Genomic DNA, 27041 nt, shown 5'->3' with positions numbered 1-27041 from the left:
TTTTACCCCCTAGAGCAGATAGTAAATTTATCCAGGGGCAAGATATGGGAGTGAGAAGCTCAGAGTTTCTTGCTGGCGTTTTTCATTTCTCAGAAGGCAAAGGAAGTGACAAGGGAGTGAGTCCTCTGGACTAGCCTCTGAGGTTGGGGATGTGCTGGAGACAGGGACCTGGAGAGGAAGCCAGAGCACTCAAGCACTGGGGCACCGGGCATCTCCTCTCCTCCATCAGCTCTGTATTCACTTCTGATCGACTCCCAGCTGCTGTCCCCACAGTGGCTGCTCTCAGCGGTCCTCTGCTATCCTCAAGCTTCTCTTGTCTCCTCTGGCCTAATCTATGTCTTCTGTAGAAAACCTTACCCTGCACTATTGCTCACCCTGATCATTCATGCAGCCTGTTGCACAACTCTAGGGGGTGTTGTTCATGTTGGAGGTTGGGGTCGTGCGGCTGGGTGGCCTTGGCATCCCAGACGCTCATCCCAGACGCCTTGGCATCCCAGACGCTCTTCCCAGGGCATGTGGTCACTTCATCTAGAAGGTACTAAGTACAGTTCCTTCACCGTGCCATGCTCACTCTTGGCTCTGTGAGTTTGTAGGTGCCGTTGCCTCTGCCTTGAAAGCTCATCTCTCTTCCCATAGTCCACTGCCCCCGCCCCCCAACACCAGAAGAACAAATTTCTCCTTAGGCCAGGATCACTCTGGTTAACTTCTACTCATATTTCAAGACACAGATTAACATCATTACTTCAGAGAGTCCTTCCCAGAACCTTAATCTAGGAAAAATCCCTTTGTTTAAGCAAGATCCCTTGATACTCCTTTCTGTAACTTAATATAACAGTAATTTGCTTACAGTCTATATAAAGACCACAGGGGCAGGAACTGCATCTGTCTTGTCTTCATTATGTGAATAAATACAGTCTGACCTTACCCCTGGCCTCCCCCAGCCTTTCTCAGGGCAACCTCTTTTAATGTTTCCTGTTTGAAATTCTTCTAGTGACTTCTTGCATGACCCTAAATAATGTACTTATTTATAATATCTTGATTTATTAACTGACACAGTAATGATTGATTTCCTGTAATGAAAGATGAGGGATTAATTGACTTTCTCTACATCTCATGTTATTTCATCTCTCCTTTCCAATGTTTATGTTTCATTTTTAGTTCTTTAGTTGGGTTATCTTTATAATTGCAAATTATAAACTTAGGCCATTATTTCTTTCCATAAACATTCAACAGCTAGTCTTGACTTCTCACTAGATTAGGTGAGGACATTAGTATTCCTACCATTATCTCCTATTATCTTTTCCCTTCTGCTTACAGATTTTTGCTAGCTTTACCTTTATTCTAACATCATCAGATTTATCACATATGCAGTCAGTTTCATAATCATAATTTAGACTTTTGTCTATAGTTTGATTCTGAAAGTTGAAAACAAGTAAACAGTTTGCATTATTTTGGCTTTGTAAATTTCTGAATTTTCCTTTTGGAGTTTCTATTGCTTTTTTCCCCCCTTGTTGATAAGAGTAAATGTATTTTCCATAGACTAAAAGTTACCTTACCATCTGTGGCATGAAATCACAGCCCTTCTCTTTTCCCAGTCTGATTTTTATTTTTTTATAGATGTTGGTTGTTTTCTCTGGAAGCTTCCTGGATCCTTTTTATCTTTTCTGTCCTAAAATTTCACAAAAACATGGGACCTTTTTTAACCGTTCACATTGCTGAATCTTCAGCAGGTACTTCCAATCTGAAGATTTTTGTATTCTATAGCCTTGAGAAATTTTCTGCTGTTAATTCATTTAAAACTTCTAATCTTTTTTCCTATATTTTTCTCTTTGATTAAATTTCTATGTCTTTTACCTTTTGTCTCATTTTTTAAAAAAAATTTTAAATGGGTGAGGGAGATTTTACGTTCTGAAAAACTTCTTCAACTTATTCTTTTATTCATTAGTTATTTTAAAACTATATGATGTTCCCTTTCATAGTATTCTATTTTTATCTTACAGATGCAATTTCTTCCTGAAGACTAATTGGATTTTTTTTTAGAGTTCTCCTGTGATTTCTGAAATACTTATGTTTCCTATGAAGTCTATGATACGCATATACTCTTTCAAGGTGCTGGTTTTCCCTCAGATGTCTGATGATTCTGATTTTACTTTCATATTTAAGGATGAAGATCTGGTTGTTTATTTAGGACTGCTGGAGACAACTTACTTTGCTCATGACTAGGCAGGTCTATCTCTTCCATCAGTTTCTTCCAGGACTGGGAAGTACAGCTGGTAGCTCTGCGCCCCAGAGCAGGGCTGCTTGGCTGGAGAATTTTGCTTTTACGTATAGTAATGGCCAGCTAGCCATTAGACCAGGCTCCCCCCACCCCAAATGTTAGATTGAGGAGAGCTTTGCTCAGGGGTACCCAAATCTATACTCTCAGTCTTTAGTCCTCTCCAAAAATCCATTTTTTTAACCCCTACACACACACACACATACATACACACACACACACATTAGATATGAAAAAACTTTAGTGTTCCTGTTAATCATCTCTTTGTTTTCTGTAGTGCCAGCACAATGCCTGGCTCTAAGTAAAAATGCAATAATTGTTTTAAATGACCATATAATAGCACATAGCTTTTTATATATTCATTTCTGAGGGTTCACCACTCATTAAGATACACTCCCTGTACCCAAGCAGCTAATAGTCTAGCTTCTAATGGAAGAAACAGATATGGAAACAAATCACTATAATAAGTGCAATAGAATATGTTTGTACAACATGCTGGCACTTGAGGAAGAGACATTAAGTCTGAACCATGGAGAGAGTAAGAGAGAGAGAGAGAATGAGAGCCAGAGAGAGAGAGAGAGAGAGCTGCAGACAGAAGGTGACTTTCTAGAGGCAGAAGAGAATATTGGATGAAAGTGTAGCCTGCAGCCTCTGGAGCCAGGCTGCCTAGATTTGAATCCTGCTTCTGTCACTTACTAGTTCTCCTTGGACAAGTTATCCTCTCTTTGCCTGTTTTCTCCCCTGTATAATGGGCATATGATAATAGCCCCAACCTCATAGGGTTTTTGTGAGTGTTGCAGGAAGGGGGACCCCTTCCAGGGCCCGAGAGTGGGCTCTTGTCTAACACTTGGAAATGAATTGTCTGAGGAGACACACGTGCTGAAAAGGAGGAGACTTTATTGGGAAGGGGCAGCCAGGTGGAGAGCAGGAGGGTAAGGGAACCCAGGAGGACTGCTCTGCCACGTGGCTCGCAGTCTCGGGTTTAATGGTGATGGGATTAGTTTCTGGGTTGTCTCTGGCCAATCATTCTGACTCAGGGTCCTTTCGGGTGGCGAGCAGAACCGCTCAGCCAAGATGGATTCCAGCAAGGAGGATTCTGGGAGGTTGGTAGGACATGTGGACTGGTGTCTCCCCTCTCCTTTTGACCTTTCCCGTATTCTTCCGCTTGATGGTGGCTTGTTCCATGTTCTTTACCAGGATCTCCTGTCATAAAATAACTCATGCATATTGTTACTGTGTTTGCCTGGCCAGGGCGGGCCGTTTCAGTCAGTGTTTCCCCTAACATGAGGCTTGAATGAATTACTATACACAAAATGCTTCAGTGGTGCTTCCCGTTCAGTACATGTTAGTTCTTCCCTTTATTGCTATCGTATCTTGACGTGGCCTTGAATGAAGAGTTCAACAGGCAGAGAATGGGCAGATGGTTATTGCTGGTAAAATAAGCATGGTGAGTGAAGGCACAGTGGCATGAAAGTGCAGGCACATTTAGAGAGGAGAGTGGTTGAGTACAAGTAGGATGCAGGGTTCCGGGGCATGTGTCAGAATAAAACTAGAAAGGAGCTGGACCAGATGACAGGAGGCCTTGGAAGCACACGGAGTTGCTGCTTACACATCAGTTTTCTGGCTTGAGGTACTGTGTACATAGTAAGCAAGGCAATTAATGAAGTCAGGGAATCTACAACCTATGTCAAATTGAAAATTTCTAGGGACTCCATTTAATAGGTGGCATGTGAAGCTGCATCCGGCCTCTGTACCCCGACACTGAATTAAATCTCAGTTTTGGGTGAGGTGGAAATGAATAGCTTTATTGCTTTGCCAGGCAAAGGGGGCCACAGTGGGCTAATGCTCTCAAAACTGTGTGTCCCAACTTGGAAGGGGTAGTGAGAAGTTTTATGGCAAGGGTTCAAAGAGGGTGTGATCAGCTCATGGATATTCTTCTGACTGGTTGGTGGTGAGGTAAGTGGGAGTCAGCATCATCAACCTTCTGGTTCCAGCTGGTCTGGGGTCTACCGGCTAGTGGGTGGCATACCGTTAACTTCTCCCACCTGGTGGGGGCTTCAGTATCTGCAAAACAGTTCTAAGATGTTGTGATGTGTATCCCTTGAAGGGGAACCAGGACCCTGCCCCCAAGGCTATGCTATTGTTTTTTGACTGTTCCTCCCTTATCTCTGCATTTCCTCCTTTCCCTGATTACAACTGTTTGAAACTGCCCTTTGGAACTCAGGGAAGGGGACACAGGAAGGCTCTTGTGTCCAGGAGCCCCACAGGGTCCTGCTCAGTTTCACATGGACAAACGGGGAACATTGAGATTTTATAGAAATGTCTCCCTGAAGAAGATAATCAAAGAGGTGACAGGATTGAAAATAATTGAATGGAAACGTTTGTAGCCTGGGGTGGTGGTGATGGACTGGGGGTTAGGTGGTCCTTTGTAGGAGGGGTTAGGCTTGGAGGTAACCTTGAATTCGAGAATTTGGCCCAAGACGTGGAAGGGTTAGCAGATTTTGGGAAGATGTGAAGATAAGCTTTCTAACCATCTAGAGCCATCAGAAGATGTAGTGGCTTGTCCTGTGAGGAAGGAGGGCTTCAGTCACTGGAAGTGCCTGAGCAAATGGAGGTTGCTAGATCAGAGCTGATGTGGGGTGGGTGTGGGGTTTTCTGCCTGGGTTGGTCCTACATCATTTGAGGTTTTACTGACTCCACGTGCCTCAGCTTACGTGATCTCTAGGCCAGAACTCATTTCTGAGTTTCTTCTGTTGCAGTCCCAGCATCTTCTGTCCACCTCTTTCCCCAACTATAGGGGTGTGGTTTTACTTTGCTTTAGAAGTTTCAGTACTGAAGGGATGGATTGGTTCAGTGCCAGCAAGCAGGCTGAGACCAAGGCTCTAGGACTGTTGCAGTTTGCCATACCCCTGACATCTGCCCAGACAGGCCTGAAAATGGCTTTGTGAAGTCTTTAGTTGGCTGCTCCCCACCCTCTGATTACACAGGCCTGTACTCTTTCCAAAGATCAAGCTGTATTTCCTAATACCATTCAGCCTCCTTCCTCTGCTTTCCTCCAATATCCCTCAATCCCTGCTCCACAGACTGGGAGGGTCCTTACAAGTACCTGCTTCCACAAAGCTTAGGCAGGACAGGAAAGACAGGGCATGCTGAATCCCTCTTTCAGACTCAGCTCCTACTTCCTCCATCTCTGTTCCTTTGAGGCCTTTGTCTGAGGCACAGAGCTGATTTTTTTATGGCTGCTCTCATGCCTGCACCTAAAAATTCCCAAGCCCTACAGTCATTTTTCATTCTGGAGGCTTTTAAAAGTCATCTCATCCTCAAAGATTTCTTGGTACACAACACAAGCCAACATGGAAAGCCTCACGATGTTGCCTTGAACAGGTGCCTGGGGACTTGAATAAGGCTTCAAAGAACAAAAGTAAAATGGCATTGCCACAGGAAGGTAAGAACCTGAGGAAACTAGAACAACTTCTCCCAAACCTAGCTAATGATCCTTGTTAAGGATGCTGATTTGCCCCGTGTTTTATGCTGGACGATGCAAAACAAACCATGTGCACAAAAGCACTAATTGCTTCATTTATTCTTCCATTTCGCCAGGGGACCAGCAGAGCTCACTCAGCCTCAGAATGGAAAATTACATGTTGGAGAGAAAACAGCCACACCAAATGAATGACCATGCAATTCGAGCTCTGCTTGTTCACGTATTTTATTTATCTAGTGAAGGAAAGGAAAAAAAAAAAAAAGACAGACTTTGAAGGTGGCACAGATTCTGAGAGGATACCAAGGTCATGTGTTCCATTTCCCTCAGGCTAGTTTAAATCCACAGATTAAATAAAAGTGTAAAGGGATGAGATGAACATTTTACTGGAGAGGAAAATGTCTTCTTTGAGAAAGAAAACCCTCTTTAAGGTTAATATCTACTCAGGGGTTTCTTATTGGAGGATGGCTTACTTTTGTTTCTATAAAAATATGACTGCATTGTATAAACTGCTGGAGTTGAATATTTAGAAGTAGGTGGCATGGAGGCTGCTGATTTGGTGACTTTCTGGGAGTCCAGGTCTGGAAGAATCCCACTGTGGTGAGAGCCACAAGAACACTGTAAACATCCTTGGTCGTGGACACACAATGACGCACGGCAAAAATGGAATCTCAGACATCACAGACCAGGATGCCCGTTCTACAGGTGGGGAAACTGAGGCCTGGGAGGTTAAGTGCTTTCCCCAAGATCACACAGCTAGTTAGTAATAGGAACTCAAATTTCTTGGCTTCTAATTCAGTGCCTTTGTACACTGCATAAATAGATTCTCCTAATATTAATTTCTTTCCCAAGATTCTAAAGTTGGCAATTTGAGCTCTTTAAGTGGGAAAAAAATAGAGAAAACAAAAAAAGACTTATGGAGAATTCTGATACGTTTGTGTCTGATTTCAAGAACCTCATGTTAAGTTAGAGTTAAAAGACCAAAGTTTGGGTCAAAATCAGGGAACGTGATTTTTCTGTGAACACACGACAATATCTTACATGTAGTAAGACAGGAATGGAAGGCAGCACCACACAGGAAAGATTAGAAAAACCAATACTAGAAAGTAAAACGGACCACGTCAGCCATTGGTAGGCTGGTCTAAACTGTTCAGCGCTTTCCAAGAACACAGAAAATGACACAAAGTCACACTATATGAAGGGGAGTTCCAGAGAGCTCCTGGTGGGCACCCAGCAGCACCTCTTTAAGCAGCCGGGTGCATGTGCCTAGGCTGACCCATGGCATCAGCGGTCCCCAGGGCCACTGAACGGAATGAGTGTGAGCTCACACACCACACTGCGCACAGCCCAGCACAGCCCTGGGGCAGGTCAATGCCAAATCCTTATCATTTCCCAAACTGGCCTCCTCCCTTGTAACACTGGGCGTAAATTACAGAGGGGAGGACCGGGCTGGAAAACGTTTCAGGTTGCCGCTATGGGCTGGACATTTTGAACCCTGGACAAAGTGACTGGTATCTTTGTTTCTCCCGGGCCTGGAGCTCTTGTAATGGGTTGGGTGTGGGCCTTGATGTCTGCGATTCGCTCTTTAAACTTTTGCTGAAGGAATTTCTCTTCTTTGGAGTAGCTTTTTGCGAACACCGACATCAGCAGGCACCCTGCCATGGATGTGCCCCCGATGCAGAAGAGCACGGCGCCCGCCAGCTTGCACATGTCAAGGGCTCCATTAAACTGGACAGCGTGTGTGTCTACCATCACGAAATTGGCCTCACCAAAGGCTTCGATTTTGGGGGGCACAAGAAAGCCCACTGCCAGGACAGTCAATCCGAGAATCACGAAGACTGTGCCCGAGATGAGTCCAACCTAGCAAAAGACACAATGAAATAAGACAGAGTAAACCTGGTACTTCAGGTCTCCAGGGCAGGACTGGCCTTGTTTTCTGAGAGAAGAGACTTTCCCCAGTCACCTCTAATTTGTATGAGAAGCCTGCACAACTTTGTAGTTAAAAAAGAAGGTGAAGGAGGACTTTTCTGATTTTGATGCCAACCCGGAACTGCAGCACTGCCTTGATTTTTCCTTTGACCTTCCCGTTTGTCCAATGCTTTGCAATCAACAGAGCCCCCTTTGGCTTATGTTGTCTTGTTTGGTCTTGAGCGAGAGAAAAGCAGCCCGGATACCGAGGAGCTGGCCTTACTCTATCCACTAGGCTTTGATGTTCTTAGAAGCTGGCCTGGGGCCCCCATTGATAGCATGTTGTTTTGTGGGCACAATCAATCGTGGAGAACCTCAACATCAGACAAGCTCATTCTGTACCCATGATGAAGTGTGACAAACCAAGACCACTTTATAATTTTGTCTAAGCGCAGACAAAAACAAGGTCATTGTGCAAACCACAAGATTCTGCGCACCTCCCACCCCACCCAATATAAATGACTGCTGCTTCTTTACAGTTACAGTCTTAGTCTCACTCTAGTCTGCTCTCTGTATAGATAAGACTTATTAAGATACCCAATCATAGGATTATTCCTGATAATCCAGAGTGAACTGTGGCTCCTGTAGACTTCCCAAACCCCTGCAACCCCAAGTCACCCAACTAAAGCCCACATCCTATAATACATCCTTTCTTACACTCTCTTACTGAAATGCCCAGGAGCCCCTATGGTGTCATTCTCTCTCACTGTGATAAGTAATATACTCAACTTGTTCAACATAGAGGTGATTTCGGCAGGTGGCCATCGACAATCTGTGTAACTACTCCTTCCCCAAGCAAGTGAAGAAGGAACCATCATTACCAGTTTATAGGCAAGGAAATGTAGCCTCGTGGAGGGTAGGTCACTGCCCCAAAGATAGACAACTGGCAAGTAGCAGAGGATGGGCTAGAAGCCACAGATCTGACCTGCAGGCCAGTGCTCTTTCTCTTCTAACATGTAGCTGTTTGGGCTTTACTTGTGCAGATGTTGAGAAATGTTAAGAGCAGCAGATGGAGATGAAACTGCATTAGCTCAAGTTCTAATAAAATGTAACCCACTGAAAATGGAAAGTAATATACCATTTGGCGGTTTAAGCTCAGAGGTTTGGAATTAACAGACTCAGGCTTGGATTCTAGCACTGCCAACTAGTACTTGAATCATAGAAGGAAAGTTACTTAAATACTCTCGTTAATTTTCCCATTTATAAAATGATAAATGATAATAGTACCTACCTCATAAAGCTGTGAGGACAAAATGAGACCATGCATGAGAGCACTCAGCCCTGTGCCTGCCTAAGTCATACATTGTAATAAGTAGATATTATTATTATTATTTGAAAATGTGCCTCTTGTAAAATTATGCTACATTGGCAAGAGCATTGCAACAGTCACTCAGTACTTGGAATAAAGAACAGCTAATACAGCTTATTTTTTAAACACATTTTTCATTTCCTCCTGTTCCTAATTGCTTATAGTTAAAATAACAAGGTTGGAAGTATAACCAAATGTATAACACCATTTAATCTTGAACATCTAAAGTATATTTATCTAACTTATTTACTATGTTTCAGGGTAATACACTTTATTAGATACTTCTTTAGTAGAAGGTTTGGATAATAGAAAACATTCGCAAATCCATCACTCTAACAAAGGGGGGAAGAGAGCTCGTATTATTGAGCATCGATTATGACCTAGGCACTGTGCTTTTCACTTAATCCTCACCAGCATCTTATGAGATGTAGATATTTTTATCCCCATTTCACCTATAAGAAACTGAGGTTTATTGGGTTGAAGAAACATAGTTCAAAGTCCACTCTTTAAGCACATGGTCTCTAACCCAGGTCTGCATGACTTGTAAGCCCCACTCCCCACTTTCATTCTCCCATGATACTTCACCAATTACTATTTTGTACATTACCTCTATAATTTTAAAAAAATTACAGTAAAGTTTTAGTCACCATATACGAACAAATTTCCATTACGTAATAGTGTAAAGAAACTGAAAAACCAACAAAAAGAGTCAGTGTAATGTCTTCTGAAAAAAAAAAAAACTATTGTACATAAGATATAAGTACTGCAGAAAAAATTGGGTTGTAAAATATCACACTTTGCATGGTTTTCTACATTTTTTGAAGAATGGTGTCAAATAAATTCACCTTCAAAGACTAACCATTATTTATAATATTTAAAAGATGACTCATGTTGGAATATTCTGAATGCACAAACTAAATTAACTTAAATATCCATGGTGACATGCTTCATATGTCACTAAATTACCTCCCTCCTCAAGAACTGGTACAGATTCTCAAAAATTGAGGGCAGCAAAAATGTATCCATCTTCGTTTCTAAGGTTCTTAAGAGCAAGGGAGGCCAGGGTGCTCCATGTTCTATTTCTGTCTTTCTCTCCGCAGCAGTCAGTCCAGCCTGTGTCCAATATATATTCCTGACTGACTAACTTAAACCACCAGACTGCTGAATCCGGAGCCAGGTGACTGATTCTCAGAGCAGTCTGTTCCTCAGTTGAGCAGTGCTTTATAGATTAAAATCCACTCTTGGAATATCACTCAGAAGCTAAAAGGCAAACCCTGCCTTGCAGATGGCAGAACTCCTGCTTATTTCAAGAACTGGAAAGTGGCTGGCCTCCCCAAGCCTTCTCCCTTTTCCCTGTTAAATCAGAGGATCAGAGAGAGGCCCGCCATCTGTGGAGGGGAGCATGACGTAATGAATAGTATGTAATGCCCAGGATTCTGAGGGTGCCATCAATGCAAGTCTAATGATCCCCAAAAGATGTGCCCAGAGAGGGACTCCAAACCTGTTCAAACATGTCAGAGAGAGCGTGGGATGGTAGGCATGAAGGGAAGATGCTGGGAATACTTCCCTGAGAGTGTAGTAGTGGTGAGGAGGGATGCTGGGATATATCAGCTTAATCCTGGTACCATCTTGGAGTACTGAATGGAATAAAAATTTTGGGAGTGATGCCATATGGTATCATAAACTTTGTCTCTGGACACAGCTCTAAGTTGAAGTGGTCCCAGGTCTAAGAGAAAAGGGGTTCTTTTAAATAGAGAGAGTTTAAGAAATGCAACACAGAGGTTTTTTAAAGGTTCTAAGAGAGCAAACCAGCTCTGTTTGGAGCCATGCAAAGAGTTGCAGTGCTGCTGGGTGAGGGGCTTCCCAGAGTAGCCTGCTGGTGTGGGATGTTAGATCAACACCAATAGGGAGAGAGAAGGGCCTCTTCAGGTGATGAAAAGCAAACTTTAAAGACAGCAGCAAGAGCAGTTTTTGTGCTGTGACTTCTGATGACTCTCTTGACTGTGCGAAGGATGGGTGAAAACCCAGTCCCTGCTGTTGGAAAGGAGGATTGGACAGGGGGGAGAGCTTGGATTTCAGAAATTCTGCTGCTGGGGGCCACAAGCCAGAAGCTGCTGTTGTTTTGACCAGCATCCCCTTCGTGGTCTGTCTGTGAGCTGATGAGATCTGAAAATGCAGTTCACTCCAATAAGCGGAGCTGGCAGCAGGAGCAACGCAGCTGTTCTGGCAGAGAGGAGGCGGTAATGACTGGTGGAAGCAAGAACCAGCATGGCAGGGAAGAGCGGCGTGTGGGGGGAGATTGCTGGATGGAGCTAAATGGGAAAGAAGCCTTCTGGGTTAGAGGTAAAATTCAGAAGAAGCGCAGCAAGAGTGAAGACTGGCTTTTCTTCTTCTCCATCAGCCCTGAGGGCTGCTGCCCACTGCTCCTTAGCAGGACCTGAGCTCGGAGTGCTGTCACCTGCCAGAGTGATGGCAGATTCTAACTCGTCTCTCCTGACCCTCTTGCCTGACCTGCTTGTAGGGACACAGCTTTGCAAAGCAATGACCAGTGCCGGGCTGGGATCAGGTCCTTCCACATATGCGTCACCTGGTACAGTCTCCACAGCCCTCCTTCACCTGCGTAGTAGGATCCCGCATTGGCTCCACTGCCTTACAGAGGCTCTGTCCCTCCAGCCTGTCAGCACATTCAGTCGCTTCCGTCTTCAAAACCTATTCTAGAGCCCTGTGTCCCCCACTAACTACTGCTTGAACTCATTCCTACCCTTGGTAGCCAAGCCTAGTCCTCCACCATTTCACTGAAATCCCTCTCTCTGAGGTCACTGATGACCTCCTAATTGTCAAATCCAGTTTTTCTTTTCTTCATTTGCATATTCTGCGGTCATTGATTTTAAGTACTTAGGCTTTCTTAAAACCCTCAGCAATGGTTATCCCTGACACAACTCTCTTCTGCTTCTGTCTTTAACAACTCACTCTTAACCTGCTTTGCCAGACACTCTTAAATTATTGGTGTCCCCCAGGGTTCCAGCCCTGACTCACATCTCTTACTCAATATGTTCTCTCTACGGTTTAATTTGTGGCCACAGTTTCAGCTCCCACCTATATACCAGTGACTTCCAAATGTCCAACTCCAGCCTAGATTTCTCTCCTGGGCTGTAGCCCCACATTTATGACAGCCAATGGGAGGATCTACACAAAAATGTCCCAAAGGCTCTGCAAAACCCAAATATTCAAAATGGTGTTCCTTTCTTCTTTCCTTCCCATTTTTTCTGCATTCCTGCCACCTGCCCATTCACTGAGTCCTTCCTCACATTCGTAGTCAATGGATAATTAAATCTTATTGATTCTGTCTCATAGAATTCTCTTGAATCTTGTCTCTCCATCACTACAGCTACTCTAATGGTAACAGAGCATTATTAACTCTTGCCCAGATCATTGCAACAGCATTCTGATGGTCTCCATGGCTAGTCTCATCCTTTGTCCATTTTTCAAGTGTCATCTGAGAAAATTTTTTTTTTTTTTAAAATAATACCACATGGTTTCTCCTCTTAAGGGACTTCCTTATTCATTTCTAGAATAAAACCATCTCCTTAATATCTAGCAAGACTTTGAAGAGAAATCCAAGATATAAGTTTAAACTCTGACTTAGCTTAAGGGGGAAACTGGAGAGATTGGGACAGGTAGGAGGAGGGTCTTGAGAGAAAAGAGAGGTACCAGCATCATTTTCACTTTTAGTAAGTCTGTGGAGGAAGCGGTCTTGCCTTGTACCTGCCCGTTGCTATTTAACACCCTTTGGGAGATTTCTAATATTGGTTGAGGGAAAGGTAAGGAGGAGGAGGACCCTGGGGTGAGGAAAGAATGATTGGGGTAAGAAGACTGCTCCCATTAGTTCATACCTGCAGTACTTCAGCTATCTACTGCACAATCAAGTAGCAACAGTCTTAGTCAAGGTCAAGTGCAAGGATGAGAAAGAAAAATTCCACCACAGCCTGTTAGGTCCTTAGGCAGAGGCAGTGGGTGGCAGGGGGTAGATGGGACCGTGTCACATAGATTTTTGCAGATGGCAGCAGTTGCAGGTAAATTAGCAGTGGCAGAGGCCACCATGCAGTAATCCAGAAGCTATGAGGCACAGAGAATGTGTATGATACTGTATGTGTGTGTGTGTGTGTGTGTGTGTAGGGGCTGTTTACACCTGATTGTGAGACAACCTTCCCAAGAAAGCCTAGCTTTATTATCTTACCTTCTCACTGTGCTCAATCAAGCAGGAAGGTTCTGGAGAAATTTCTACTTCACAGCCTTGCCGAGTCTCTGTGATCTGGCTCTTGTATACGTTACCGTGTTCATCTCTTGGCCTTTGTCCTCCACGCCTAACTCTTACCCCAGCCATAGTGAACTGTTGGCATCTCCTGAGCATGCCATCTTCTCTCATGACGCAGCTTCTGCGATGCTCTTCTTTCTATAGTGCTTTTCTGTTCCTGTGAACTCTTCTGTGGAGTCACTTCCTCCCCAGGCTGCATCAGGTCTGTCCAGTAAGTACTGCAACAACTGGCACGGTGGATTGTAACAATCTCTGTACACATCTACCTTCCTTACTTGACTGTGAACTCCGTCAGGTGAAGAACAGTGTTGTGTTCACAACTGAATCCCGGAGCCCACCACAGAGGCTTGTGCACAGTGGACATATAAACGTGTAGAAAGAACAGCATTGTGAGAGCGAGGTTACATCTGTCCATGTGGTAGAGCAAAGTTTCTAGCTCAGGCCCATTTGATTCCAATCCCTGTTCTCATTAAGCCCCTCCTTGCTGCCCACTGCTAAGGAGCTGGCTCAGCGGCAGAGTCCTCCTGAGGCTCTGTGAGCGTGGCCCCCAGTGAGAGACCCACGTGGCCTCAGCAATGCTATAGTGGAAGAGGGGGAAGGGGGAGCCCACATCTTGAACCACTTACAAGATGCAGATTGAAATGAAAGAAAAAACATAAAAAAGTATCATAATAGAAACACGTGCATAATCAGTGCTTTTCTCTGTGTTGATTCAAAGCACTTCATACGCTCACTGGCATGAGTTCCCTTATATTCCCTAGGAGGAAACCCAAGAATGGTTGGTTTATTCCCTTGGTAGAGGTGAGGTGTCTAAGACAGTGAATTCTTTGGTTTTTCAGGTTGACTGTAGGCTTCTGAGTGCCCAGTCTAGTGTTTTATGGTTAGGATGTGAGTCTAAGATTTGGATTTTGCTGGAATGTAATCTCTGTGAGGCCATGGACTTTTGCCCGGTTTTATTCTCTGAAGTAGGTCCAGCACAACAGGGAACAAATAACTTTTGGATCTTGTTTGCGTAAAACAGAAGAGAGAAAATACTGAAATCTGAATTCTAGGCTTGGTAATTTACTGAGAGTTCTTTATTGTAAATCCGTACCCATGTATTATTTGATGGATTTATAGCTTCACAACTCATATCACCACTAGTGCTTTGGAACCACTAGCATTTGCAATATTCTGTATGTCAGTGGCATTTTAGGCTCTTGGCACAATAGACCTGTGAGGCAAATATTTGTTTTTTTGACATATAGAGAAGCAACCACCCACTTACCTGGGTAAATACGAGATGTGCCAAGCTTGGCTGTGTATTTCATTGGTCCAGGCCAGTACGGAGTCATCAGAGGTGACACTTGTACAGAATAAGAAGGCTGGCTTGACCAATTCTAATACAGAGTGCCTGACACTAGTAAGATTTTGAATCAACACAGGTCTTGGGTAATCCATAGTAGCAACTATATTACCAATATTTTATTTATTAACTAGATTTCCAGTTTTATTTCTATTTCAGAACTCAGTGTTCCATATGACATCTGGTACTAGGAGCTAATATATTAAGTGCTTATTGAGTGCCTACCAGACATTGTTCTAAGCTCTTTGCATCTATTATTTAATTCTCACAACTTATGTGGTAGGTACTATAAGTATCACCATTAGAGGCTCATTTAAGGTCAATTAAATTGCCCAAAGTTACAGAGCTGAGATTTGAACCCATGTAATCTGAGGACAGAGTCCGTGCTCATAATCATCACTATGTTACATTGCCTCTTGTTAAACTCTATTGCCAGTACATTGTAAATTTATGTCAGTATCAATGTCAAAGTTTCTGGGATCTTTTTGGGCGAGAGTTGGGGATGATCAGAAACCTGCAAAACACAGAATATTAGACCTGGAGGGAATCCGAGGCATCATCTAAAGCTGTGCCTTCTCAGTAGCCCTTCCTACATCCTTGTCCTTTTCTTGATTTCTAAATGTTGGAACATCCGATGCCCTCGTCTCTCTTATGTCTATACTCTCTTCCTAGGTGATCTTATCTAGTCTGGTACCTTATATACACTGTATATATCAGCGACTCCCAGTTCATGAGCTGAAGATTGGTATATTTAAATTGCTACTAGAGATCTCCACTTGCATGTTTAATAGGCAACTCCAGTGTAGCAATGCCAAAATCAAACTCTTGACTCCCCACCCATCCCACTGCTCTCCTGGTGTTCTCCATCCCAGTGAATTATAACATCATCCACTAAAGAGCTCAGGCTGCAAGTCTCTAAGTCATGCTTGACTCTTCTTTCTTTCATTTCTAATTTGCCAACATGTCCTGACAGCTTGGCCTTCAAACTTTATGCTAAATCTGACTACTTCTCGCCATCTCCATTAACACCACCATAATCTAAGCCACGATTATTCTTGCCTGGATACTTTAACAGCCTCTTAAATAATCTAGCTGCTTCTATCCTTGCCTTCCTATAATTTATTTTCCCTACTGTAGCAAGAATGATCTTGTTAAAATACTGGTCAGGTCATGTCACTCATCTGCTTGAAATGTTCAGGTGGCTTCCCATGGATCTCAAGGTAAAAGCCAAAGTCCTCACTGTCACCTACAAGGCTCCACACAAATCATCTGTGTCCTGTTATTTTTCTGAATCCGTCACCTGTTCTTTCCCCTCTCTCATTCCTCTCCAACCAGATTGGATCTTTTGCTATTTTTCAAACACACCATTGTTCCCATTTCAGAGCTTTTGGACTTGCTATTTTCCCAGCCTACAATGACCTTCAGCCAGGTAATTTTATGGTTTACTCCCTGGTATTTGCTCAAAGGTCATCTCCTCTGAAAGGCTTTCTGTGATCAGCATAACTAAATACCAGTTCTCCATCCTTCCCTATTCTCTTATTCTGATTTATTTCTCTTCATAGCACTTGCCACTACCATTCTGTTGTGTGGTTTATTTGTTTATGGTCTGTTTCCCACGATAGATTGTAAGTTCCTTGAGGGCAGGGACTTTTTCTTCTCCCATTTACCACTTTAATTTCCGGTACTTTGCAACTTCTTGGCACAGAGTAGATGCTCACTAATTATATGCTGAATGACTGAACTTATTGTCTAGTGAGGCTCCTTCCACTTGAGGAAGCTGAAGCTCATAAAGTCTCATGACCACATATCCAGGAGAGGCAGAGCTGGCAGACTGACCACTGTATTATGTCTCAGTATTAACTCTCTCTAGTATCCAACTATTTCTTTTAATAATTATTGTAATTTGTCAAATGATGCTTATCAAACCTTAAGGGAGGCTTAAAGCATGTTTTGCCTTTGGATGGCTGTCATAGTTGGTGAATTTAGTGGCACATTAATAACAATAGCAAAAATAATAATTAACGATGGCAATTATATCTATTTATGTTTAACCTGCAAATCAACAATTGTGCTGTGTGTAGAGGCTTCCTCCAGCCCAAGGGTTATAGTCTCCTTTCCTAAGGAAGAAAACTGCACTTAGTGTCACTGAGAGGGATGCACACACAGAGTCCCAGACTTCTCAGTTCTCTATAGCTGAATTATTTCCCGTATCAAATGACTTCTCCACTTCTTGAGTTAAACACATGCTGTTTACTTACCTTCCAGAATACTGAGCTCCACCTGTTAGGTGATCTCTGGATCTGGAAATCATCCTCATACTCCCAGATCGAGGTGGTACAGTCCTCATAAAACTGGTGCAGGTAGGACCGGACTCCATAGCGCTGGTACCCGCCCTCGGTAGCAGCCTGTGCCTGCTTGGACCCACAAACGTTGCTGCAAGAACTCATCCTTCCCAGCTGGAATGACAGCACCCACAGGCATCAACCACATGAGCTCTGGCCTCAGGATCAAAAGGCAAATTAAAGGTAAGAACCAGGCTGAATAATGTCAGCCTGCTTGAACAATGCTTTTTTCTGGCAAGAAAAGACACGTTTAAAGACCTGCCTTTTTTACCCAAGCTGCTCTTGTCTACTGAACGCAAAATTATCCCAAACACTCAATGACTAGAACTGGTTCTCCATAAATGAAACGAGACATAACAGCACAGCTCACTTAGATGATGCAAAAATTTAAGCAGGAAGCACATGAGTAACGGCAACAAAGAAGCTGAGATTTTCAGTGTCTTGACAAGAAATCTCTTAGAATCCAGTAGTCTTTACACTTCCATGTTAAAGGATTAGGAAGGCACTCTCACTTGCTACAGATGGAATTTGTCCTGGACTGTCCTCTTCAATGCTTAACCATGTTCTCTTGTGGGAACTACATGGTGTTACGTAGCTATTTGAAATTTTGCCTTCGGATCTCATGTATCTTGCTCTAACAATTGTCAAGTTGTACAGAAGCTTTATTAAAAAGTTGCTGAGCAACTTACGCTTCATGTTTTATCACAAATGGCTTGGCCAATAATTGATACCTCACTGACTCTAACTCCAGATATTTCAGGCATTACTTGTGGATACATCTGTCCACGTGGGATGCTAGAGCATAATGTAGAGGGTAGACCTACCTTTTACTATTTTCCATTAAGTGTCTACTATAAATAAAAAATGCAGAGAATTGTTTAATGAAACTAAGCTCTGGGTGGGTTGCTTGGGACTGTGCCTTCTTCAGATGGAAATTTCAACTTGATCTGATCTAATTTGACCTTAGAGAGAGGCATGTGGTTAATAATTCATGGTAAAAAAAAAAAAGGAATTACTGAAGGGCAGAAATTTTGGTGAGTAAGAGAATTCTCAGTTATTCTGTTTGTTCTTTGGTTTTCTGATCTCCATATAAGCAGATAAATAGGTAGCTAGAAATGTGAAATACTTTTTTAGATTGTTCAACTATCCTCTAGATGGTTTTCCCTGTGTGGACATAGTTTTAAACTCTAGACAGTTTTCCCTGTCTCAACATGACAAAGCAAGGAACAATATAGAAGGAGAATAATTTTCCCACTGACCCAGGTTCTCAGGACCTGTGCTATAATCCAGGCAATAAGAAGACATATTAAATGTTTCCAATTACTTGCCAAGAAACCAAGTAGTAATGTTTACCTACAAGAAAAACTTAATCTAAAATTCTAGCAGGTGTTCCTGTGTGGCCACTTAGTTTGGTTGTATAGAATCATGGGGCTAAAGTCAAAGTTGAACCCAGGGACCCACTGTCCCATAGCCACAAAGTGAACCCTTAAGAATATCTTGTAAATGTGTGCCCTCAGCCACAAGTGGGTTTTGGTTAGAACATATGGTCAAATTCAGGAAAATATGGCCCTGACCTTAGAAAAATGATGCAAACAGGTATAACTGATGGTGACTGATAACCTCATCTTTTAAAGTGTTGGTCAGTGTTACATTTAGTGCCTACCTCCTAGTGACTTCTTCCTGTCTCAGGTCCAGCTACCATCTAAAGAAATCACCCAGGAGGAGAGATCAGGGAAGGAAATTTTTTTTTGTTTTTTTGCTTTTTAACATTTCAGAAGGATATTATTTCATAAAAAAATCAAGATTTCAGAAGGGACTTTGCCTGATTAGAGCCGCAATGTCCGATGGACCAAATTCTTTTGTTAACCTAGTTTTCATATTTTAAATGCTAGGATGATCTCTTCAGTACCTTTTATTTAATGCTTACACAATGAAGATGATTAATAAGGGCCCATTACTAGTGATATCCAAGTAGAATAATTTTAAAGGCACTTTCTTTTAAGACATTCTAATAAACTTTCAGTCAAGGGGAAATGGGATTAGTATTACTAAGTCTGCTTTGTCACTGAAGAAACTGAGGCATAGAAAAATCATCTGCTAAAGGTTATATCATGAGTCAGGGAGCAGATGAAAGATGACAATACTGTAAACAGGAGTATAGATTGAATCATACATTTGCATAATCAGAACCAACTCATACAAATATATATGTTCAGGTTTTCAATAAAGCATTGGAGACTTTAACATGAAAAAAGGACAAAAATAGATATGATAGGAATAAAAACAATCCCTCATAGCAACAGTAAGAGTTATCTTCCTTAGATGCTAAAATCATTCTTTCTCAGGACTTAGCTTTGGTGCAGAGCAGGACCTTGTGACATATTGTAGTCATTCCCTGCACTGCTTGTTTCCAGCACACTAGGTTAAATGTTTCTGCTTTATAGGATGAGACTCAGTAGTCCAACTTGGTTAAACACAATATAGGTAAAATCATAAAAGAGATAGAAAATGTCATAAAACAAATGCTTTTGAGCCTGAGTGATAGATGGCTCTACTCTAAGTCAGAATGGATTTTTAGTGATGTTAGATACATTCCAGAAGAGAAATCCCAACAAGTCTTATTCTCTCCTCCAGGCATACAAAGTACAAGAACACGGCCTGCGCTGTGATAACCACACAGAGCAGAGAATGGGCTCTAATGCTAGTTCTTGATCTGCAACTTACTGGTTTTGACATCTCAGGTAAGCTCAGTAACCTCTCGGGGCTATGGTTGCATCATCCTTAAAATAAGATGGCTGGACCAGATAACCTCTAATTCCTTCTAGACATTGATTTTTCACGTCTTTGGCCATGAATTTACAGAATGAGTCGATTATTTTTGTTCGATAAACAACTGGGTTTAGGGATTTCCCATCTCCTCCCATGCTCTCAATGATTGATTGTCAGATTGCTTTATTATAGTGTGCATGAAGCTTTAGTTTAAAAGAGTATAGAAGCTACTAGTTAGGTTAGTTACTTGGTATTCAGTAGACTGAATGGTTGTGTATTGTTTATTTGTTCAATAAGTTATTTCAGTATAGTGTATGTTGCCTAAAATAGTAGTCCCTGCGGGGGTCTTAGAGGTTTCATACATCTTTCCAAACATATAATTTGTTGGAATTCACTGTTAGAGGAGAGGATCACTTGGTAGAACATGTATTTTAAAATATAACATTTTAGAGTAGAAATTTTGCACTTGCAAAATCTCAACAGAGAGTTACATTCCTCATAGGAAACTTTTTGTCCCAATATAGAAAATGTTACAGTTATTTGGAATCTACTTGGTTGATTGACACCTCCAGTATCGTAAAGAGGATACATGAGGTCATTTCATAAAAGTCACTTTAAAAGCTGGGCAATGAGTATACGATAAACTGGGGTTGAGAAGAAAGGGAAGGTATGTGCAAAGGCGTTTCAGCTCGCCTCAGCATTTATTTAATGAGTAAGGTTTCATGAGAATTGTGGTGTTTGTGTTTCAATAGTTGTAGTAGTGGCAGCAAAAACAGTAATGTTAAATCTATGGCTGCTGTTAGTGATGGACCCTGAAGGGGCTCCTTTCTTGAGAGAAAGACTTAACATCCTAGGAAGTACATGCATAGGGGGAGGTGAGTGAAAATATTCTCCAGTATTGTATTTAAATGAGTCCTTGTGAGTTTTCATTTTATAAACACTCTGGTGGAGCCTGTTGCGTCTTCACCGCCAGCATGGCCATCGTGGTGGAGCACAGGCAGCATTGGTGTCTGGTTACTTGGTCATCTGTGAAGGGGGAATTGTTTTTATTTTTCCTGAAGGGCCTTATGGTTGCTGAGAAGTGAGGATCCATCCATGGTTTTCTTCTTTCTATTATTTGTTTATGGTATCTATCTCAACCGCATGCACAGTTATACAGTAAATGGATATTCAAACCCCCACACTCTTCTGAGAGGCTTTCTACAGTGAGCATAATAAATATCAGCCCTCTGTCACTCTCTATCCCCTTGTCTAGATTTGTTCCCCTTCATAGAACTTGTTATTACCTGATCCTTTGTTATGTGGTTTATTTGATGGTCTGATAGACCTTGTACATGATAAAATGTAAACTTCACCAGGGCAGGGACATTTTCTGTCCTGTTTACCACTTTGAAATTTCTTGGCACAGAGTTCCAGATGGGTTGGTGTGGATGATGGCCTGAGTGGTCCTTGATTTTTCATTCCTCCCTTCCTTCGGTGTTTTTAAACCACTGGTTATATGCCAGATTATGTGAGACGGTGCTTACAAAGATGAGTGGGGCACACATTTTGCTCTCAGTTGACTCTTGGGTTAGAAGAAGAAACACTTCTGAGGCAGTAAGTGCAACAAAATGGGCACCAAAATGAGGTATTTGCAGCAGGAAGAAGTATAAATGCTGAGAATCCCTTGAATGATTACTCTATTCAGCAAACAAACCCATGTATGTGTTACCATGATCTATATGTGTACTACTACACTACAGTATCAGTTTGTTGGAAATTTGAATTTCAGTCTAATAGAAGCAGTTACTCTTTATTTTACTTGAAAAATGTTCATAGCCATGGAAATAGAAATAAGGCTTTATGCCTCATGAAACCTTAAGAATACCAGAGATTTTACAGTATTTGTCTTCATGGTCTCCTTGAGAGAAGAGAGGCAGAAAACTGAGGCACAAAAAGGATGAGTGTTTTCCCATGGCTCTATGTGTGAGTCAGTTGTGAAGCCAGGCACAGGCCCTGTTCTATTTATTCTCTTTGAAAGATCACTCAAGTTTTCATACTGCTTTTCTCTCCCATAAAATCATTCTGAGATAATGAGAGTGAAGTTCCCATTAGAGACACTTTTCCACAGGGCCAGTGCTTCAAGGTATAGGCGCATAGCTGATTTAGACCATTTATCCAACACTACACCAAAAGGTCAATTCACTTAAAAGAATCAGTTAGACTCAAGAGTGGATGCAGGAAGGCATGAAAGCCTGCTAACAGCTTTTTCATATTTAAATCAGGCATTCTGGAATTATATAAGCATAACCTTAAAACTTGAAAATGTATTTCTACCAATGAACCATTTCAGAGATATTTTATTGTCCTGGAATAGTGGTAGAGATTGTTGCTCTGCACTGTGAGTTTTTATTTCCTCTAAGTCAGTGGCTATGCAGCCACTTTTATAATTTTTAAAAAAGGGGGTAATGATACGCAATTATATATTACTTTGCCCCTTTGAGATGTACTTTTAAGTAAGGTAAAATAAAGTCCAAAACCGCAATGAGAAGAGAAAAAGAACCCATATTCTCTTTAAACCTCTTCTTTATCGATGTGCAGACCAGAAGGTGCTTACGAATTTACATGTGACAAGGTTTGAGTCTTACCTTTGAAATCCTCCTCTTCCTCTTCTTGTTGTTTGCTCTTTGACCTCTCCTTTTAATGGCTCATTCTTCAAACCTATTTAAGAACAAAAATCTCTGCAGAATGTGATCCAGATAAAAGTCTAAACTTCATAAGTCATTTTTATAACTTGTAAAGAATCATTTAATATTGACAAAAACATTGACAAAGGACTTCCTGTTCAAGAGCAAAGATAGTTTTTTCTTTTTTACAAAAGTATAACATATGTTATAACTTTTTAATGGGCTCTCATGAGAGTTTATAGAGTCAATGAGACAATATAAATGAAAAGGGCTATGTAAACTATAACACATTATACAAATATATTCTCATTTTGATATAATTCTATTCCATGTAGTCAATAATACCAACTAGACCAATTTGTGTTTTACAAATTGTAAAGAAAAAGATAACTTGCTTCCCAGATACTCCAGACTTGATCTCTTTGGTGCCTGTCCCATTATAGTGTAAAATAAATTAATCTTATAGCCATTGTATTTTCTGATCCATTTACATGCATTTTAGACTTACTAAGGCTCTTTGGATGATTTACTCATTAGGTTGATTTTTACTCCTATATCCATTTTCTTCCTATCACGATCATTTTACTTTCCATCTGCCTAAGAAAAGCAGGTGCCCATGCAAGATTTAATTAAAAAGCCATTGCCAGCTATAGAGCTGTTGGTTTCCTACATTACTGTAGTCATGTGAAATAAAATAACTGGGGCTATATTTTTCAAGAGGCATTAAGAATTCTTTCTGATGAACAGTTCCCCATCCATATGCAGGAGAATCTCAAAGACTTGAGGTGTGTAAGCCTAGTTGAGCCCTGAAAAACTGTTTTCAGTATTTTCCAGGTTCAGTCTGTATGTACCACGGCCAAGCCAACCTTCTTGAAGACTCATTTATTTGTCCTGAAATTTTATTTTGTGGGTGGTATGTGAGCAGATTTGGGCAAAGAAGCAAATTATATTAGGATTCTGGGTCTGGATAAGTAAAAGAAAACAAGTCTGTCTGTCTGTCTCTCATCTGTGCCTGTCTCTCTCATTAAATGTCCCTTCTTTTTATCTGTCGCCTTCCCCCTTTTCTTTGAGGGGATTGATTCCACACATGCCCTTCACCAAAGGCTGGCCTGGTCTGGAGCCAAAGGAGCTCTTCAAGGTGCTGAAAACATTTCTGCTACAGAGCCAGGAACCAATTAAGTAAACATAAGCTGTTCAACTCCAGCTCTGTTTTCTTTGAGGTCATCAGCTTTGGTAGGACCCCCACCCAAGCCCCCTTTCTAACAACACAAAGAAGTAGGTGCTGAGATCATATCAGAAACTCAAACGTCTTTAGGTACGGCAGAGGAGTGGGGAAGGCAAGGAGGGGGTAAATTCAGCCTGGAAAAGAAATCAAATCAGCTTTGCAAACTCCAAATACATACATTTTTACTCTTATCTAATATTACAACTTTTCTTGTCTCACAGGAAAGAAACTCCTGAGTTTTCCCTGTATACCTCCCAAATTCTTACATAACACAAACCACAAACCGCCAAAGCATGGAGTTGGCTACTCCTAATTTGTACGTGTTCGTGGATTTTAATACGCGTGGGTTTTGTAGAGATTTGTGTCCATATAATAAACGTGAACGAGTTAGGGGTGTGGTGTGTGTGTGTGTGTGTGTGAGTGAGTGAGAGAGAGAGAAAGAAAATATGAATATTTGTGCGTGTGGAGAGAGGAAGGAAAGAAAAAGGAGGAGCGGGAGGACACATCGAGCCTAGAAAACCTCACCCCTGGGCTCCGCAAGGCTTTACCTGCCCCCTGCGATCCCCTGACCCGTGGAGCAAATGCAGCCTGCTAGCCGCAGATCTCTCGCTGGGGTCCCATCGCCGCCACAGCCGCCGCCGCCGCCGCCGCCGCCTCCACCGCCGCCGCCGCTCCAGCCTAGCTGAGCTCAACCTGCGCGTGATTGACAGCTGGGCGTCCCGCGTGCCCGCGCATCCGAGGCCCGCGCAGCCGCCGCCGAAGGGGCCGGATCGGCGCTGCGCGGACGTGAGGCGAGTGGGCGGGGCCCGGATTGGCCAGCCCCGCTTCCGGCGCCCCGAGTCTGGTTGTCCGCACAGGAGGGTGGCTGGCCCTCTGGGAGGCTGGTTACTTTGCTCTGCGGAAGCGCCACGGGGACGGGCATCTTCTCTGCCTTCTGCCTTGTTCAGTTTTCTTCTCCTGCCCAGCACAGTATCTGGCCGTAGCAGGCTCCATACACGTATTTTTTAGATGGATGGGGAAGGCAGACGGACCTGCTGTGTGTTTCTTCCACACCCCTCCCTCGCCCCAGCCCCCCATTTGTAAAGGCTTATCCGGACCCTGTTTTTTGTCCTTGACGAGACCCGAGGTGAGGAACTTTGGCTGGCAGAGCGGTGCCCAACTGAAAGAACCTTCTCACTTCTGTCAGCGTTGGGCACTTTCAGTGTCTCCCCTCGCCCCCGATCCCAAGGTCATTTAGACTTACATGGGTGAGATGGAAGAATGATGGAGAAAATGAATTAAATGATGATATTCAAGAAAAACACACAAATGCACGAAGGCAAGAACATACTAGAAAATTACCTGTGAACACCTCAGAAAAATGTGTGTAGGTGTGGGCAGGTTAGCATATAAATACAACGACCCCTGCTTCAGGAGACTTTCTGCAGACCCCTGGTAAGTGGCATAATGCTGAAAATGATTACTAAAATAGTTAATATTTGCACAGCCATTCTACACATAATAACATCCAATATTTACATGGTGTTTACTATGTCCCAGGCGTTGCTTTCAGTATCGTACATATATATATTCATTATATGCATATTAAATCATTAAATCCTCATATCAGCTGTATGTGTGGGGGTTATTCTTTATTATTCCAATTTTACAAATGAGGGGGCTGAGGCATAGAGAGAAGTGACCTGCCCCCGTGGTGATACAGGCTCACAATTGCTCGTCACGGGTCACACAGCTGCTAAATGGTGGAGGGGCACTGGAATCTACAAGGTTATCTCCTGGAGAGGATTTAGGGTATAAGTGATATTTTGCTTAAAAAAACTAAGAAACAACTCTGTTTTTATTAAACAGTGGCTATATCAAAGCAAATGTCGAGCAGATGCTTCGAGGAGAACCAAAAGATGGCCGTGTCTTCCATGTTCTTTTGGTTCGCAACTCATGTCCCAGTTTCAACACCACTTAAGCCTGTAGGTGCCACTTCTTTCTCCCTTCCCAGTCTTCATGAAAGTGCATCTTTCAGGAGTTTTGACATGTGGCTTGTTAACTTGCTTTTTTCCATATTCAGTGTGTGGATCTGGTGAAGATTTATTTATTCTTAGATTGTGACGTGGCTACTGTGTTTTCCTATCCTTGAAAGTCCAAAAGAATCAGCACACGTGGAAAAATTCAGGGGCTCAGAGTTGTACATCTCTCAGAGGTTAGTCTTTGGGAAGGGCGTGGCTGACTTCTTGTTGGTTTCTGCTAAGTGTGATGGTCTCTTTTGACAATGCACGAAGAATCTATCATCCATTAATCCAGAGAGTTAGTCTAAATAGGGCTTGGAATCAGACCTGGGTTTAATCCTGGCTTCTATAACCTCCTGCTGTTTAACCAGGTCAAGTTGCTTCACCACTGTAGACCCCATTTTCTCCATCTAAAAAATGGTTATAGTAATACCTACTTCATATGGTAGTTATGAGAATTAAATAAAATTATATTTATAAAGCATTTATCACAATGCTTGTTTCTTAGAAATTACTCAATAAATGATAGCCATGGTGGTGATGATGATGATGTGATGATGATGATGTTGATGATTTAGTTAAACCTTTTGGGAGCCTATGAATATTTTCAGCTTGGAGTCTCAAGCCTTCTAAGTTTCCTAGGCACTATCCACTTGCTTCATCTCCTTTTACCAGATCTGTTTCCAACCTGTGCCATCTCTGGCCTTTCTGGAAGTTTCTGATGAAGTAACACAGGGATGGACATACCTATCCAGGAACCTGGGGGCAATACAGGTCTTCCAGATTCACTAGTGCATCTGCCTTTGGTTTTCTTTCTATCTGAAGTAACATGAATTAGTGAGATAAAGTAAGATATCAGTTAAACACCCCAAGATGCCCTTAAAATGTGAGTTATCACCATTATCTTGCATTTTACAAACCATAGTTTTTATTAATGAGTTTTGCAAACATTAGGGAACAGAGAAGATCACTTTGAAGCAGTTAAGTTTTCACTTCAAACACACTGCACATTTTCCCTGAGTTATATTACATAGAAATATTTACCAGCGAATGTCTTATTAATTCATTATTCAACACACATTTATTTAGTGTCTGCCATTTAGAGCACAAAGGGTGAGATACAAACAGAAGCATTTTGGAAAGTCACAGAGAAGAGAGAGGTCAGGAGAGACTGCCAATTCCTGAGTTGTTTTCCAGAGGGATGCTGTTCCCCTTCCAAGTTCATTTCTCATCGCACTGAACATATTCGGTGTTTTTCAAACACAGCTTGTACTTTCTTCCTTCCATTTATTTCAGTGGTTCTCTATGCTTCTTCCCTCATATCTGTGTCTCCAAGTGCTGGCCAT

The 27041-nt window shown here is 42.2% G+C and overlaps 1 protein-coding gene and 1 long non-coding RNA gene across 2 annotated transcripts in view; one reads left to right on the top strand and one right to left on the bottom strand.

Moving 5' to 3' along the window:
* Positions 1-7217: 7217 nt before the first annotated feature.
* NRSN1 (neurensin 1) lies at positions 7218-17140 on the bottom strand. Its single transcript, XM_061194872.1, has 2 exons — positions 16952-17140; positions 7218-7616 (listed from the first exon to the last, which is right to left on the bottom strand). The coding sequence occupies exons 1-2, from the start codon at positions 17138-17140 to the stop codon at positions 7218-7220; spliced, it is 588 nt and encodes a 195-aa protein (XP_061050855.1).
* Positions 17121-27041, top strand: part of LOC133094336 (uncharacterized) — a 67812-nt gene continuing 57891 nt past the window's right edge. The window contains exons 1-2 of the long non-coding RNA XR_009701455.1: positions 17121-17218; positions 19670-19776. This is a non-coding gene — a long non-coding RNA (uncharacterized LOC133094336). The remainder of the gene's footprint in view (positions 17219-19669; positions 19777-27041) is intronic.

Source organism: Eubalaena glacialis, chromosome 7 (assembly GCF_028564815.1).
Source record: "Eubalaena glacialis isolate mEubGla1 chromosome 7, mEubGla1.1.hap2.+ XY, whole genome shotgun sequence".
In the NCBI taxonomy this organism is placed as follows: domain Eukaryota; kingdom Metazoa; phylum Chordata; class Mammalia; order Artiodactyla; family Balaenidae; genus Eubalaena; species Eubalaena glacialis.
Note: the sequence above shows the minus strand (reverse complement) of the source record. Positions and strands in the feature narration are given on the sequence as shown.